Source organism: Sinocyclocheilus rhinocerous, unplaced genomic scaffold, assembly GCF_001515625.1.
Source record: "Sinocyclocheilus rhinocerous isolate Xijiao unplaced genomic scaffold, SAMN03320098_v1.1 scaffold204, whole genome shotgun sequence".
NCBI classification, from domain to species: Eukaryota; Metazoa; Chordata; class Actinopteri; order Cypriniformes; family Cyprinidae; genus Sinocyclocheilus; species Sinocyclocheilus rhinocerous.
The window spans coordinates 404573-422301 of NW_015644006.1; the positions used below are offsets into that span (position 1 = coordinate 404573).

General features: G+C 35.6%; 1 protein-coding gene across 1 annotated transcript in view; it reads right to left on the bottom strand.

Annotated features, from left to right (window-relative positions):
• LOC107757746 (calcium and integrin-binding family member 2-like) overlaps window positions 1-13697 on the bottom strand; it is a 31721-nt gene extending 18024 nt beyond the window's left edge. The window contains exons 1-2 of the mRNA XM_016575313.1: window positions 13384-13697; window positions 8885-8919 (exon numbers count right to left, since the gene is read on the bottom strand). Of these exons, the coding sequence (XP_016430799.1) occupies window positions 8885-8919; window positions 13384-13434 (86 nt within the window). The 5' untranslated portion in view covers window positions 13435-13697. The remainder of the gene's footprint in view (window positions 1-8884; window positions 8920-13383) is intronic.
• Between the last annotated feature and the right edge of the window lie 4032 nt (window positions 13698-17729).

Here is a 17729-nt window from a genome sequence, read left to right on the forward strand (position 1 = left end):
TTAGTGCGTTTTTATATTGTTCTTATTAGTAGAATTCGTATAATAATATCTTATCAGTATTATTGTTAGTTTTTTTTTTCCAATTTTTTACAGGAACACTGAATGACCAAAAAAAGCACCAGCATCAAGCACTAAGTTCATGGTTATATATATATATACACACCTTAGATACCACATATGGACACACTAAAACACCCAGAACACCTTAGATACCACATACGGACACACTAAAACACCAAGCACACCTTAGATACCACATATGGATGCACTAAAACACCCAGAACACCTTAGATACCACATACAGACACTCTAAAACACCCAGAACACCTTAGATACCACATACGGACACACTAAAACACCCAGAACACCTTAGATACCACATACGGACACACTAAAACACCCAGAACACCTTAGATACCACATACGGACACACTAAAACACCCAGCACACCTTAGATACCACATATGGACACACTAAAACACCAAGCACACCTTAGATACCACATATGGATGCACTAAAACACCCAGAACACCTTAGATACCACATACAGACACTCTAAAACACCCAGAACACCTTAGATACCACATACGGACACACTAAAACACCCAGAACACCTTAGATACCACATACGGACACACTAAAACACCCAGAACACCTTAGATACTACATACGGACACACTAAAACACCAAGCACACCTTAGATACCACATATGGACACACTAAAACACCAAGCACACCTTAGATACCACATATGGATGCACTAAAACACCCAGAACACCTTAGATACCACATACAGACACTCTAAAACACCCGGAACACCTTAGATACTACATACGGACACACTAAAACACCAAGCACACCTTAGATATCACATATGGATGCACTAAAATACCTAGAACTCCTTAATGATCACACAACAACACTCAAAACATTCAAAATATCTTAGCAACCACACAGCAACACATTAAACCACTCAAAACACCTCAGTGACATGGCAATGCACTAGCAACCACCCACAGCACTCTAGCTGTTGCACAAGTAAGCGCTATAAGCACCAACAATCCCGTTCAGATAAATGATGCATTGTTAGAGAGAGAAGGGTAAGGGTATAATATTTTATTTTACTTGACCAACAGTAGTAGCTCTAGTATGGTATCCAGAGACCCATGTGTTTAACACCAACAAGCTAATTTTTATGTGGAATATTTTGCAGTTTATTTCAAAGCATACCGGTGCATTAAAGCAGCACTATGTAACTGTTGGCGCTCTAGTGGTTAATAAACAGAACTGCACACATCCTGCGGAAGAACATTCCAACCGGAGCTACTTCTCTAAGTTTATGTCTATGGCGATTCACGCAGGTATGTGTTACTCCGCAGCGGTGACGACCCGACCAGACTACAATAGTCCAAATATAAGTACTTATTATAAATGTACCGTAGTGATTCGGAATAAGACAAAAACGTGGTTTGGAAGATGAATTCATGATGTACTCGCTCATTATATACATTTTGCAAATTTTGAACACAAAAAAAGTTACATAGTGCTGCTTTAAAGCACCCAGTGAATGGGTAATGGAAGCAGAGGGTTGAAAAGCGCTCTGGGGACATGAGATAAAAGCCAGTAATGGTTCATTGCTGAAGAATAAGCGAGCCTATAATGGCCATTAGAAAGCAATGCATTAAACATCTCATTAACCCCTTGCATGGACGCAGCCTCTATGTTATGCTTCAGCCCAGTTAATAAACACATAGATTTTTCAGCCCACCACATGAAAAACATACATGAGAAGTCAACAAATATACTGTACATCAAGATAATTCATTGTAGTTTCTCTGATTGCAGTTTAGAAGGGCAACAACTTGTCAGTACCTCGGCTATGTGTGATAGTGATCAGGTCACTATATGTTGATATGACAGGAGGATGTTTCTTCACCTAAGGGCACCTACACATCACGGTGAGGCTTATTCACTTTCACAGGAAAGTCCATCATGAGTCACCAAGAGATGTAGGATGGGTTTCATTATGATAACTGAGGCCTTTCATAATTAGATGGGTATTACAGCCACAATACCAACCAGCACCGACCAACAGGAAGATTTTCACCAGCTGCTCATGTGATCTCAGCAAAATAGCCTTAGAGAAGGAATTCTGGGTAATATCATAAGGGATTTTCCATTAACAGGGAACAAAAAAGGTTCTGAAACACTGAAAAAGCCCATTATTAAGATACCATTTAACTTTAAACGGTCACTTCTGGCCAAATTCCAGAGTCCATAATCCATAATCATGCCTCTTCCAGTGAAAGTCCATCTCCTGTTGTCCTCAAAATCCACTGATTTGGACTGTTTTCACATGTAAATTGTGACTGATCTGTGCATATTTCTCTCCTGATTCAGATTACTTTTTTTTCACTGGAGAAAGCAATATTATTAATAGAGGACTATTCAGAAACCAGAAGCAATGGTTTGAAGTTAAAAAAGAAAATCTTAATGATGCATTTATGTCTCACAAACATGCAGATTTTTGCTTCACATTATAATGGATGGACTGGAGTTGTGTGGATTACTTGTGGATTATTGTGATGTTTTTATCAGCTGTTTGGACTCTCATTCTGACGTCACCCATTCACTGCAGGTGAGCAAGTGATGGAATGACACATTTCTCCAAATCTGATGAAGAAACAAACTCATCTACATCTTGGAGTAATGAGGGTGAGTATATTTTCAGCAGATTTTCATGTTTGGATGAACTACTCCTTTAAGTTAACTTTAAATAAAATTAGTAATTAGAAATATTAGCAACACTGTATAATTTTAAATGTTGGATACAGTTCAGGAGACTGTGACATGTTAAGTGTTAACGTTGTTAATAGTTTATATAACATACAGAACCTAATAGGTCTCAAAAGAAAAAAAACCCATGAGATTTGCACCTTAAAAAACAACAAGTCACCAAATGTCTCCTATTCATGAAAATCCACTTTTCGATTCTTATTCATCTTATTCTGTATAGGTGTTTTTAAAGCCTGCAATGCGCATGTTTTTAAAGACTGCATTATAGAAGAGCATCCCCATAAATGTCTATCAGAATGGCAATAAAATCTCATTTAACTGTCACTACGTCCACAACCAGGGACTCGGACAGACATGGCCAAGAAAACAGCAGTAAATCATTCGTACATGATGCAGCGCAGCATCCTGAATCATATCTTATTATCCTTTCAAGCTTTACACACCAGAGCAATCATCATGAGGGGTCATCGGCCAATCTATCAATCTCACATCATACATAATGCCCCAAAATGGCCACTAGATTGAATATAATACACTCTAAGCTGAAGTGAGAGCGATGTATTTAGCGCAGCCAGACAGTTTGGTAAGAGATAGTGATGATACTGGAATAGAAGATGGAATGCATTGGGTAACATGCAAGGAACATCAAGAGAAACACTGTGGTAGGGACAAGCGGCATTGTGTTGCTGATGATTAAAGAAAACCCATATTTCCCATAATCAATATGTCATAGTCAGTAATTCAAACATCAAAACACTGGTACTTTCATACCAGCTCCATAAAATCTAAAGGCTGAGTCATGAGTGAAAAACACTGTAAAGTAGGAAGATACCAACTAAATTTCCTACACGGCAATATGACAGACAGAAAATATAAGACATATATACAGCACTGGAAATGTCCTGTCTGTGAGTCAGACTGGGGGAAGTACACTATAGTTACAGCTCAGCCAATCAGAGCCTGTTGTTGGGCTTCTGTATTACCGTAATTGGGTTGTTTGACTGTAAACTGACACTGTACCCCTTTCTCCTGTATCTGCTTTTAATTTCTTAAAGTAGACACTTGATCTTCAAATGACAGCGATTAACAGCATATCCTGAAACCCGAGAGCAATACGTCAATCCTATTAGAACAGAAAGCAGGCAATTTGTTTTATTTATACCTAATGCACATAGGGAATGGATAACAGCCAGGTCGAATAACAAGCACAAGGCTTTATTTCTTTATGTTATCGTGGACAGGAATGAACCAGACCTAATGTGACACTTTGCAAGTCTGCGCCTAATCAAGGGATTGGGTTCCAGGTCTTTTGTAAGGTTTGAAAAGCGATCCTACACTGTGAGAGAAATGCAGGTAACAGTGTTTACACAGAAAGTCTCGGTTTCAAACATTCAAAGAACATTCTAGAAGCATCTTAGGAACACAAAGATTGTTTTAAAGGATTTATCATTTAACATCAAGAACCAGTTATAGCAATGCAATTCAGATCTTGTTAGTGTGTTTGTAGGTATTTCAACACATTCTTGAATTATCGCATTCATACATTTTCGAAAAATGATCACGCCCCACTAAGAGTTAGATTTAGGGGTTAAGATTCAAGTTTAATTTTATAGAAATCATAAATTTTTGTATGAATCAAATTGTACTAATTCATACAAAATAACTAATTCGTAAAAAAAAAAAATAATTATAAGATCACGTTGGGATTTCTTATTTGTTCTAGTACATGATCATCTCAATGCAAACCCTTTCACATATGAACTTTAAACATGGCTTCATAAGTAGTTTGTTTGAATATTAAGTAAATTTTTATGAGATGGTGAAATTGTAGAAAAATGACCAAAACTTAACAATTTAACATTAATCATATAACTTCGAAATTTTGTACAAATATATAAAAATGGATGTTTATAGAATAGTGAATTTATGGAATAGGTTGATTTTATTGTATTTATGATAAATGAGATTGAGGGCCAGATTTACTAATAGCTTGCGCCAGTGCAAACCGTCTTTTGGCGTTAAAATAGTACTGTCAGGATTTACTAAAGACGTGCAGTGAAGAATTAGCATTGAAAAGGCGTGGACATTTATTTTTGCACCTCACCTTACTGAATATGCATTTGTAGGAGTTCCCAGATTCCCTGAGTTTCAGATGCAAAATTTATGGGAGGAGAGTATTAAAAATGAATCACGCAATGCGATTTACTAACGTTTGCGCTCATCAAATTACTGGTATTTGTGCCCATTATTTAACGCCCCAAAAAAGCATGTCTTAAAGCAGCCGGTAATTTGTGCTGCTCTTGGTAGATTACGCTGGTCATTATGGGTCTGTGTTCTTTAAATGGGACCTATTATGCCCCGTCTTACAAGATGAAAAATATGCGCATTGTCAGAAAAATCACCCTCCTATTGGTGCTTTTATGGAATTGCGCTCTAACGCTAATTTGCCCGGTTTGGTAAATCTGGCCCTAAGTGTTTAATGCCATCACATTCATTTAACACAGTTTATGCATTTACCTAATTTGACATTATAACTAATTAAATCTGGAAAGTTTCTTGAACGTTTCTCCATCATTATCTGATAAATTGGAGTCATGTTATGGCACTGTGTCTGAGCAGCTCAGTTATATGCAGTGGTATTCAAAAAGATTTGTCAATCTCTAAAGTTTTATTTTCGCTGTGGATCATGCTAATATGTTGAAATTGTACATATTAAGAGTCCAATATACAAAAATGTACATGTAATGTCACTTTATGTACATATAGCTATAAAAATAAAGAGATCTCTGTGGTTTTGTGTATATAATGCACCAAAGCAGCACTGGATGCTAGATAAAAGCACCATTGCAAGGATTCTTAGTAGCTGTAACTAATGGCTGGCCTGCTTAAGCTGCGCTGTAAAATACGACTGAGCCTATTTGTGTTTACAGAGCTACTAAAGAAAAAAGTAAATACAAAAAAAGAAAAACTCCAAACAGAAAAGAGTTTGAATCCAGACTAAACAAATTTCAGATAATTTACCTCAAATAATTTACCTCAGGGGCACAAGACGCAGGGAAGTGGAATAAAAATTGATCACCACATTTTAAGAACAATGTTCAGTGCAAGATGCTGCAAAAAATGCGAGATGTAAGCGCAATGGATAAACTCATCCATCTAGTGCATGTTTACACAAAAACAATGGAAAAGAAGAGCAATGGAAGACAAAAACATGTTCAGTGTGAACAGCCTCTAACTGTAATTCAGATCAAGCTACAGTTGCTGCAGTTGCTTTATGACGAATAATTCCATTCGATACATCAGCGGCCATGGTGACATAAAACTTGCCTCATAAACAACATGATTAGACTATTTAATAGTAAAGTTTAAAAGTATTATATTTGATTGATCCACATTTTAACTACAGTGTGTCTACTCACTGCAGTCGCTGTGCAGTGAAGCATTTAATCTACTGTTTAACTATCCTGTTGCCATTGTTTACTTTGTTTATATGCTAAATAATTATGATTAGATCATATTTAACAATATAAACAAAGATTTATATATGCTATAAATTATTTTAATCAAAAACTAACAGAACTTACAAGCTACGTACAGAAAATTCTGGTTTTGGAGGGCAGCCACATTGTCTAATTGAGGCTGGCAGAGAAATTGAGTGATGGACTCTAGTTTCAGCCTGAAGCTCATGCTGATTAATTGTACGAACAATCCTTTCTGATTGAAAGCCGATTAGTACAGCTACACGGAGCGCTGCTGCATTGGGCCAACAGAACAGTGTTATATATGTATATACCAACGGCTTACAACCGAGGCAATGTCATGTTGGTGGCTAAAGACAATTACATGCTTTGCTGCTTGCTGCATGGCCTGTCAGGGAGAGATTCTGATAGAGCCACAAAAAAGCACGGAAGGAATCACATTCTTGCAGACAGAGCGAGGCTGTAAATCTCGGCTGGATGGGATGTAATCTCTCTCTCCCTTGTTTAGCAGGACCAATGTTTCTCGCCTAAGAACACTGGCTTCTGATTCAAAAATGCTTCCTGTGGGTTGGTTTGTTGGTAGAAGGCAGGATATCATATTCTTATAATCAAAGATGTAATTTGAGATTAGAACTCTGTAAAAGAGATAAAGTTAAATTTAATTAAAAATGCTTTTACTTAATATGCGTACTATGTATTTTTATGCTTGCTATCACAGTATGTGCGTTTCCATTACAGATTTGCGCAAAACTTTTGCGATATTTTATAAATGTCGATAAAAAACTTGCGAAATTACGCAGTTTCCATTAACCGATGTTATGCGACTAAAATGTAATTTCTTCCTCTCGCAATAAGTCATGGTGACAGATGTTGGTAGGTTTACATATATCACAGCCATATATGAAGTTTTTTTGCGATATATGGAAGTTTTTTTACGATATATTGAAGTTTTTGCGAAACTGATGTTCCTATCGGGCGTATTTTCAATTCTCAATTTCAATTTGAACAATTTGAAGGGCAATAGAAATGCAGCTACACTTAGCTTAGCTACATGTCAAACAGCTGAAATCAATCATGAGCCGAATATTGAAAAATATCAATACAATGTTCAATTTAATTAAAAATTGGAATAACACACTGTTAGCCATTTATATCCATTTATATTTGGTCTATATATTATTCAATAGTGAAAACTAGCAATAACAAGTTCAATCTCATTAAAAATCTCATTAAAATCACAAAGTTAGCATAGCCACATGCTAATTCAAACAGTTGAAATCAATCGTGAGTTGCTGCCTCTGTAGAGCATTCCAAATGACAAAAGCTTAAAGACATTTGAACTAAAATATACTTTTATATAACATATATTTGATTTATATTTTTATTCAATACTGAAAAGTAGAGACAAAAAAGTTCAATCTGATTAAAAATGGACAATTTTGCTCAATATTTGCAAGGAAAGACACTGTTAGCTTAGCTAATCTCATGTGTTTTACATTAATTTATTTACAGTGACACACAAGAGTTGATGCCTACATAGAGCGTTCCAAATGACGAAGCGAAGTCGAGAAAAAAGTGGACTACCCAATTTGTACCCAATATTTGTCTTGCTGTTGATGTAAAGTCATCCAAATCAGTCACTTATGAGGTTCCTTAAAATGCATTTGTTCATGCAAAGCAGGTTTTGGAACAGAGCTTTAGATTTGAGTTTAGGAATCGGTTGGTCCTATATTTGCATAAATGGTGGCTCACATAAAGGACAATTCCCATAAAAAGAACCTTTATAATGGTCAGGTTCTCTTTATTAGATCTCAGGTCTCATCAGAGCAAGCGTATGAATTTCACTCAAACAAATGGTGCACAGCCTGTGAATGGAATACTAATGAAGCCAGTGGACTGTTAAATGCAGACTGGTCTGTATGAATGAGCATGGATGAATATCACTGGAGCTGAACTGCTGACAGGGGAAAAATGAGTTGTATGAATGGGGCGAGAGAGATTTATAGATCTTAGACATGGTTGGTAAGAGCCAGTGGAGTGCAGTAGAGTTGAATGAACTGGTAGAGCATAACACAATAGATGCAAAAGGGAGAGTTCACTTAAAAATTCTGCCCACAATGATCATGAAAGGGTTTTCGTATTCATATTGGACTTTTTTTGGGAAGTTGTGGCCTAATGGTTAGAGAGTCGGACTCGTAACCCAAAGGTTGCGGGTTCGAGTCTCGTACCGGCAGGGATTGTGGGTGGGGGGAGTGAATGTACAGCGCTCTCTCCCACCTTCAATACCACGACTGAGGTGCCCTTGAGCAAGGCACCGAACCCCCAACTGCTCCCCGGGCGCCACAGCAGAAATGGCTGCCCACTGCTCCGGGTGTGTGTTCACGGTGTGTGTGTGTTCACTGCTGTGTGTGTGCACTTTGGATGGGTTAAATGCAGAGCACTAATTCCAAGTATGGGTCACCATACTTGGCCACATGTCACGTCACTTTCACTTTCTTTCACTTTCACTTTTTAAAACAAATTATACACCATGTTTACACCATTCCACTGAATTCTACAGAGTTATTTACCAAAATGAATCAGAGAATGCCAAAAAGGTTTATACTCACCGAAGAATTTCCTTGCGGGTAAAGAAGGTGCAGTCCTAAGATGAAAAAAAAAGAAAGAAAAGAAAATCACTTTTCACTGAACACACATTTAAAAGACAATTGAGGTTTCATTATAAAACGTTCAAGAAATTAATTGTAACAACATCTAGCTTAAAAAATTTTTACCCAAGTTTTCTGTGAGCAAATTTTCCCTATTTTAGTGATATCTGACAGGCATTAGGACGATTTTTGGCATAATGTTAAAAAAAAAAATTTTTCATTACTGTTTAAAAGTTTGGAGTTCGATTTTTTTTTAAATGTCCATGGAAATTTTAAAAAAGTAAAATGATTTTGATGAAAATGAAGTAAAATTAAGTTTTGATTTTTAAAACTTAAAAAAAAAAAAACTCTTATTGTCACCAATGCTGCATTTATTTGATCAAAAATACAATAAAACCAGTAATATTATTAAATATTACAATTTCTATTTTAATATTTTTTTTTTTTTAAATAATAATTTATTCAGCATCATTACTCCAGTCTTCAGTGCGCATGACCCTTCAGAAATCATTCTAATATGCTGATTTGCTGCTCAGAAAATATTTCTTATTATTAATGTTGAAAGCAGTTGTGCTGCTTATTTTTTTTAGGGTTCTTTGATGACTAGAAAATTCAAAGAAACAGCATTTATTTGAAATAAAATTTTTGAAATCTTAAGTAACATTATACATGTTTTTACTGTCACTTTTGATTAAATTAAAGTGTCCCTGCTGAATATAAGTATTAATTTACTACTATTAAATTCCCCAAACTTATGGAAGGTAGTGTATAGCACCTTTGAGGTACTCTATTTTAAATTCTAAAAATAATAAAAGCATATCAAATAATGTGTCGATAAGCCAAAGCATGTGCTCTGAAACGTTAAACAACGGTTTTGCATTCACACTGCATGACTGCACGTGGATCAACACCTGAGCTCCTCCTTTTTCAACACCTTTTTGTATTAGCACACAATGCCTCTTAGGTTTCACAGTGTTTGATAAGTGTTACCCATCACAAAAAACAACACGCCAAATGAGGCCTGGCAATATGACCGCAGGGAACGACAACAGCTGTCGGCCCACTGTAGCACGAAACGCCTAAAAACCCATTATAAGACTCTTCCCAGATCTGTGGCTCCTTTCTTACCTCACCGCACTCACTGTAGCCGACAGATTTATTAGCTAATGATTAAGCTCTCTTTTATGATGTTTACCCAAACACCAGCCAGCTTTATGCTAAAAAAAAAAAATCCATCCCCCAAATCAGCTGAGCAGCTCACAAGACAGTCCTGTGATTTATGCGCATTAGCCTTTGAGTACTGTTAATTGCTCATTAATTTGAAATATTGAGGCTTGAATCTGTGAGATGTGAGGTAAGGCCACAGCTGCGAGTTATTAACACAGAGGATAGACGACCCGGTGTTAAATTATTACCAGAAACGTAAGCCCACATATCTAATAATGACATTACATGCTCGGAGAAAGAAATGGCTTCTTCATAACTTCTTATAATCACGTCATACAGACATAATATAAAGGTACGAGAGCAGCTGGCATTTACTAAAATCATTCTCACTGCTTCCTTGCGCTGTTACAAATCAAACGTACTAAATAGTCCTGCACTCGACAAATATTTATATACGTAAAAATGGATCATTGAAACAATTTAGCTCGTCGTGATCAGATAAAAGACGTCCGGCAATATTTTATGATATTTTTATGATTTCATTTTTAGTAGGGCTGAAAAGAAACTACAGCATGTCGCCATTGCGATGATTGAATCTTCAGCCTCACGTAACAGAAATATTTTTTTCTTGAGTTATGAATGTGAATTTGCAGTCTGTATTGAATGAGATGGAATAAAAAGACTGTACAGTAAAAATAACGACACAAAACATCCTTGTATTAGAGTTGTTCTGGAGGGCTGCATGCAAAAAGAAACATACAATGTGACCAGTGTAGTCTGATTAAAAAACAAATGACTCTTATGAACCAGTTCTTTTTAGTGAATCAAAAACATACAACGTGACCAGTGTAGTATGATTAAAAAACAAATGACTCTTATGAACCAGTTCTTTTTAGTGAATCAAAAACATACAACGTGACCAGTGTAGTATGATTAAAAAACAAATGACTCTTATGAATCAGTTATTTTTAGTGAATCAAAAACATACAACATGACCAGTGTAGTCTGATTAAAAAACAAATGACTCTTATGAACCAGTTATTTTTAGTGAATCAAAAACATACAACGTGACCAGTGTAGTCTGATTAAAAAACAAATGACTCTTATGAACCAGTTATTTTTAGTGAATCAAAAACATACAACGTGACCAGTGTAGTCTGATTAAAAAACAAATGTCTCTTATGTACCAGTTCTTTTTAGTGAATCAAAAACATACAACGTGACCAGTGTAGTCTGATTAAAAAACAAATGACTCTTATGAATCAGTTCTTTTTAGTGAATCAAAAACATACAACGTGACCAGTGAAGTCTGATTAAAAAACAAATGACTCTTATGAATCAGTTCTTTTTAGTGAATCAGAAACACGCAAGTAGTGTATTCCGATTCACAAACAAATGACACAATTAAAGCAGATATTTTTTAGTAAACCGGAAACATACAGCAGGGCCAGTGTATTCTGATTCACGAACAAATGACACTTTTGAGCTAGTGAATCAGAAACATACAACGCAACCAGTGTATTTTGATTCCTGAACAAACGACTCTCATGAACCAGTTATTTTTAATAAATCAAAAACATCCAGAATGACCAGTGTATTCCAATTCATGAACAAACAACTCTAATAAACAAGCTTATTTTCAGTAACTGAAAAACTATAGCTACAGCATGCATGATCAGTGTAACCAATTTCTGAAATGAATGATTATTATGAACTGGTTCTTTTAATGATTAATTCACAAAAAGATGAGTTTGAATCCATTTGAAACATTGTCTGTATAATCACAAAAGTTGAGAGAACTTCTTTAATATGTAAGAAAAAAGGACATAACTGAAATATACCAAAATGAATCTGAACTGATTTAAATTTAAATTGGAATCGAGTTGATTCTGCAAAAGATCTCCTTTTGTGTTTTACATAAAAGTCACACAGATTTGGAAACAAGATTTTTGCATGAACTATTAAGACACAGGTAAAAAATTTTATGGCAAACAAAATGTGTCTCAAAACAGGTATTTACTAGGATTAGCCACGAAAGTTTCTACAATATTCTCCCCCAATAGCCTGATTCTGTTTTACAGCACGATGAATGACTTGATAAGATTTGGCTGCTGTAAGGAATGAGTCTATCAGCCAAATGGCCAAGCTCCATTGATCCAGGTAGTACAACCCAGTGATTAAAGAGCACAAGGAGCGGCGGCCATTGTTGCTAACAGTCATCGATCTTCATGATGCACTTTGTTGATTGGCAAGTGGGAAACTCAGATGCCTACTATTCAAATTTCCTTAATGTCCGACTCAATGAATCAGTTACATAACATGGATGGATGGATGGATGGATGGATGGATGGATGGAACATAAATTTTAAGCAGTTTTCTTTAAGAATGCACATTAAAATTAACAAAATAAACATTGATTTAATTCACCTTGACTATGAGAAAGAAAGAAAGAAAGAACGAAAGAAAGAAAGAAAGAAAGACATATCTGTTCATTCTTTAACCCAAAACTTGATTTTGTTGCTGCTTAATTTTCGTCTGGAACGCTGAAAACTAGAGTCTCTTACCTGATAGGCGTCTAGCTGTTCATCAGTAAATATCAACAGACTATAAAGCTTCTGGCAGCAGAAACTATCAGAAAGTGCAACAGCTGACTAGTCAGAATGAGGTTTCTGGGTATCTTACACTGGTATTAATTAATATTTAAGCCTCTCTGAGTCCTTCTAGACTTAGTAGACTGAGATGATGTTTCGTGAAAGCATGACAGACTGCTGTTATGGGAGACAAAAGCAAGACCTTCTCACATGTTCACGCACGAGGAGGATAAAGAACAATATGATCAGATGTCCTCAGATATGCCTCAATGCTCAGACCTTAGGTTTCACATAAAGAACCAAAATAATATATGATAAAACACAGAAATTGTGATTATAAATAAAAGTGCCAAACTTCTGTGTGGTTACTACTGGTTTTAAGAACATCATGAAGATTTATAGAATTAAGTTTAAAAGCTCAAGCATAATATCTAAGATCAATATCCATCTATGGCAAACTCATTTCCTTACAAGATCCTACAAACGTTGCACTGGAAAAGACAATAAAGTCGCTTGTATGCCGCAGACAATAAACTAAGAACAAGGTGAAGCCTCATAAAAATCATACAGAACATCTCTGGGAATTTTTTTATTGATCCAAAATAAGCTTTTTTTGTTCTTGCTTTAATATATATTAAACTGCTTAAATTATTTGTTGCTGCTTAATTTTCGTCTGGAACGCTGAAAACTAGAGTCTCTTACCTGATAGGCGTCTAGCTGTTCATCAGTAAATATCGTTTGCTTATTACCCATCTTAGTCGAGTGATTTTCCTCTCGTGCAGATGCATCACATTGGTCTTCTCTGTTCTAGGCATTTATGTCCACGGGTTGGCCAGCCGAGAAAATTGGGAGGCAGCATGAAATTTCAGTCCTTCCTGAAGTAGCCTATGCCTGTTGGTGGTAAAGGCGACACTCTCCATAAATACTTTAACAGCTGAAGAAACGTTACACTTGTTTGACGCGTACCGTTCCTGACGCGCGCGGCATATACTGTCCTGTCGCTGTTCGCTCGACTCTGACTGGATAGTCAATGAAAACGATTCTAGAACCAACTAACACTTCACTCCAGCAGGGGGCAGCACTGAACACAGAGAACACTGGATAAATGCAAATATCTAAATTACACAGAGGCGGACAAAGTACACAACTCCATTACTTAAGTAAAAGTACAGATAATGCCGGTCAAATATTACTCCATTACAAGTAAAAGTTGTAAAGACAGATTTTTACTTAAGTAAAAGTACAGAAGTACTTGCTTTTAAAAGTACTTAAGTACCAAAAGTAAATGTCCTTTTTTTATGTCAATGCACTGTTTTATTATTGTTGTATGCAATACTTATACCTCTGAAGCAACTTACAATACATTACACCTACTGAATAGACTGACTAGCTTGTAGTATCTTTGGAATAAAGAGCTTTTAGAAAGTTAAAAACCTATGGGGAAAAAAAATAACAACAAAAAAATAAAATTATTATTTAACACCCCTACCCACCCCCACAAAAACAGGATGGTAGTGATCTCACACAGCTCTGGACACATCTATGTGTAGCCATTCATCCACATTTGAACAGAGTGGAGAGTGAAATTGCTGTAAATACAGACTAAGGAAGAAAATAAACAATCAAACCTACTTTAAAACCCAGCAACACAACTGTAGCTGTATAACTTTACAACAGCAACACTGCTTTAACAAAAATGCAAAACAGCAAGACTTATTTGACATCAAAAAAAAAAAAAAATGCTGTCTAATCACTCTCGCTGTACTTTGATGTCACACACAGAATGGTCTGTGCAGTGCTGCTTCAAGTCCAACACCTATTGTGTTTTATTAGGAGACGCACAACAGTTCTTCTGTGGCTTTATAGATAATATTTTCACATACACAATTTAGCAAAATCAGACAATATTGTGTCTAATATATACCACAATATTAACTTCTTATTATTGAATTGTTGTAAATAAATATCACATTTGCAACTGGTCAGTGTTCAAAAAATGCTGGGAAATCACTTCATGTAGCCCTACAAGAGTGATTACTGATAAACTGTCTGAAAAAAAGAGAAGAAAGAAATCACCCACTGACTTTCAAAGCTGCTACATAGTAACGACTTTCTACTTCGAGGACCTTGATAGAAATGTAGTGGAGTGAAAAGTACAATATTTGTCTTTCAAATGTAGTGAAGTTAAAGTCATAAGTTCCCAGAAAAAATAATACTCAAGTAAAGTACAGATACCCAAAAAGTGTACTTAAGTACAATACTCAAGTATGTACTTAGTTTCTGTCCGGCTCTGCACCTAACAAAAATCCTAATAATGTATATAGTATTTAACATTTTTTAATCATGTAAATCTCTAAGTGATATAACAGATTTACAGATGAAGTTTTGTGCTTCTAAGCACTTTCTGTTTCAGATGCTTCTGATGGCTTTCTGCAGATGACTACTTTCTCACCACAATACATGGTGTGATGCTTAGCAGCTGAGTGGGAGATAATATATGGGAAATGTAAAACAAAAGAAAAATATTGGCAAACAGGCTATTTATAATTTTGCATGACTTCGCTGTTAGATGTTGTTCATTTTTAAGCTCTTGGGGCTTGGCTTTCTAAAATGAAATGACTAATCTGTGGGTTATTTATACAGTCATTTCTCACCAAGATAATGGCCACTGGGCAGCCTACCTGGGGCTGCCTCTTTTGTGTTCAAAAATAGATCTCATTAACTCTCAAATTTGGATGGAAAAATCTTTTTCCTCTGTACACATATATAATAGAAAGAATCATTGGTCTTACAGTTAAAAATATTCTTCTTGGTTACTTTTATACATGGAAAGCAAACAATATGAGCCACAGGCAGTCTGCTTTATGTCCAGTTATAACTGACATAAATATCACAGACCCTGGTTCTCAAATAGGTTTGGCCTGGATGTATTTTGTAGGTATTTACTGCCACTGTAGAGGGTTTCCAGTGCACTGGCTTTGAAATTAATTCTATCCTAACTGGATATGCCAGAGTCAAAGCAAAGTGGAAGGGAATACCATCCAGCACTGCAACTTTTATAAACCAGGACTTTTGGAAGGTAAGGTAAAGGTGTTAAAGGTGAAGTGTGTAATTCCTGTGCCACAGGCGGCACTCATTAGAATTATAAAAATAATGGTTTTCAGACAGATTTTCAGCTTCTCTTCCATTGGCCAGTAAAATAAATAGCTCCGCCCCCAACTAATTCCATTGGTTAGGTAAATGTTGGCATGTAGGGATACTAAAACAAACATTAAAGGGGGCATTAAAGCAATGTGCACAAGCACCAGGTGGGATTTCACACAAACAATTGCCTCAATAATATCTGTTGTTTTTATTCATCGTTCGTCAGTTTATTGTACCTATATCAACACTGCAAATTTCTGTTAATAATATAGTTGATGATCATATCAGTCAGTAACCATGTCAGCTTGGGCGCTTAATGTTATGTGTTTTCTGTTATAGAATTATTTTTAGCAGTAAACTGTGTGTTTTTTAAAAAGTATTTATTTACTTCAGCGTTTATTTGTATTCCTCATCAGACAATATTGTGTCTAATATAAACCACAATATTAACTTCTTATTATTGAATTGTTGTAAATAAATATCACATTTGAAACTGGTCAGTGCTCAAAAAATGCTGGGAAATCACTTCATGTAGCATGAAGAGTGATTACTGATAAACTGCCTGAAAAAAAAGATCACGTTTTAGAGAAGAAAAAAATCACCCTGACTTTCAAAGCTGCTAACGACTTTCTACTTCGAGGACCTTGATAGAAATGTAATGAAGTGAAAAGTACAACATTTGTCTTTCAAATGTAGTGAAGTTAAAGTGAGACGCACATCAGTTCTTCTGTGTCTTTATAGGTAATATTTTCACTTACACAATTGAGCAAAATCAGACAATATTGTGTCTAATATAAACCACAATATTAACTTCTTATTATTGAATTGTTGTAAATAAATATCACATTTGAAACTGGTCAGTGCTCAAAAAATGCTGGGAAATCACTTCATGTAGCCCCAAGAGTGATTACTGATAAACTGTCTGAAAAAAAAGAAAGTCACATTTTAGAGAAGAAAAAAATCACCCACTGACTTTCAATACTCAAGTAAATGTACTTAGTTACTGTCCGCCTCTGAAATTACATTAATACTAAAAAAAAGTTTACACTTTTTATCTAATAATAACCGTAACATTATTATTTAAATTATTAGTTACTAATAAAACCTAACATTTTAAAACAACTAAAAATATAACTAAAATAGACTATAGGAAATGATTTAAGACTAAAGACCTATTCGCACGGGATTAGTATTATCTGGGGACCTTGTGTGATTTTGAAATTACCCCCACATCTGAATTTCGTGTGGTGCATTCGCACGGGATAAGCGAAGGCTGTGATTTTACTCGAATTTACTGACTTGTCTCCCGGATACCCGGATGTCAAGGCTTTGAGAGTCCTGTTCTATCAAGCAGATCTTCTTATAAAGCAAAATTGTATTTTCTTTGTGTTTCTATTTAAATAAATTCACATTGTGCTAAATATTTTCCACGAGTCACGTTACTCACTTCTTAACAGTCATCTTTCCTTCAAATGCACCTTGAACATTAACAGACTCACAAACATGGTCCGAATTCAGTTTCTTTGGATAGCTTAACTCCAAGGCATAAACAAGGCCCATTAGGTAGGTGCAAGCATGTGCTACATTGGGAATAGCAAAAAGGACCTCTGCTCCCTCGATGGCTATTTCAGTTTGCTTCTCGAGATAAAAAGGCACACAGCAAACAAAAACCTCGAAAAATGATATGCGAGCCACCAAATGCTGGCCGAATCACAGAGATGCCGATTCGCACACTGATAAAAAATTTCTGCTTGATTTACTTTTTTGCACAATTTTATTATGTAGATCAAACAAGACCAGTCTTTGTACAAACTACTTAATTTTTCTGTCTATTGAAAGAAAATTTGCACATAAAGTACACTTAATTTTAGTATTTCTTTAGTCATTTTTTGTTTATGTGATCT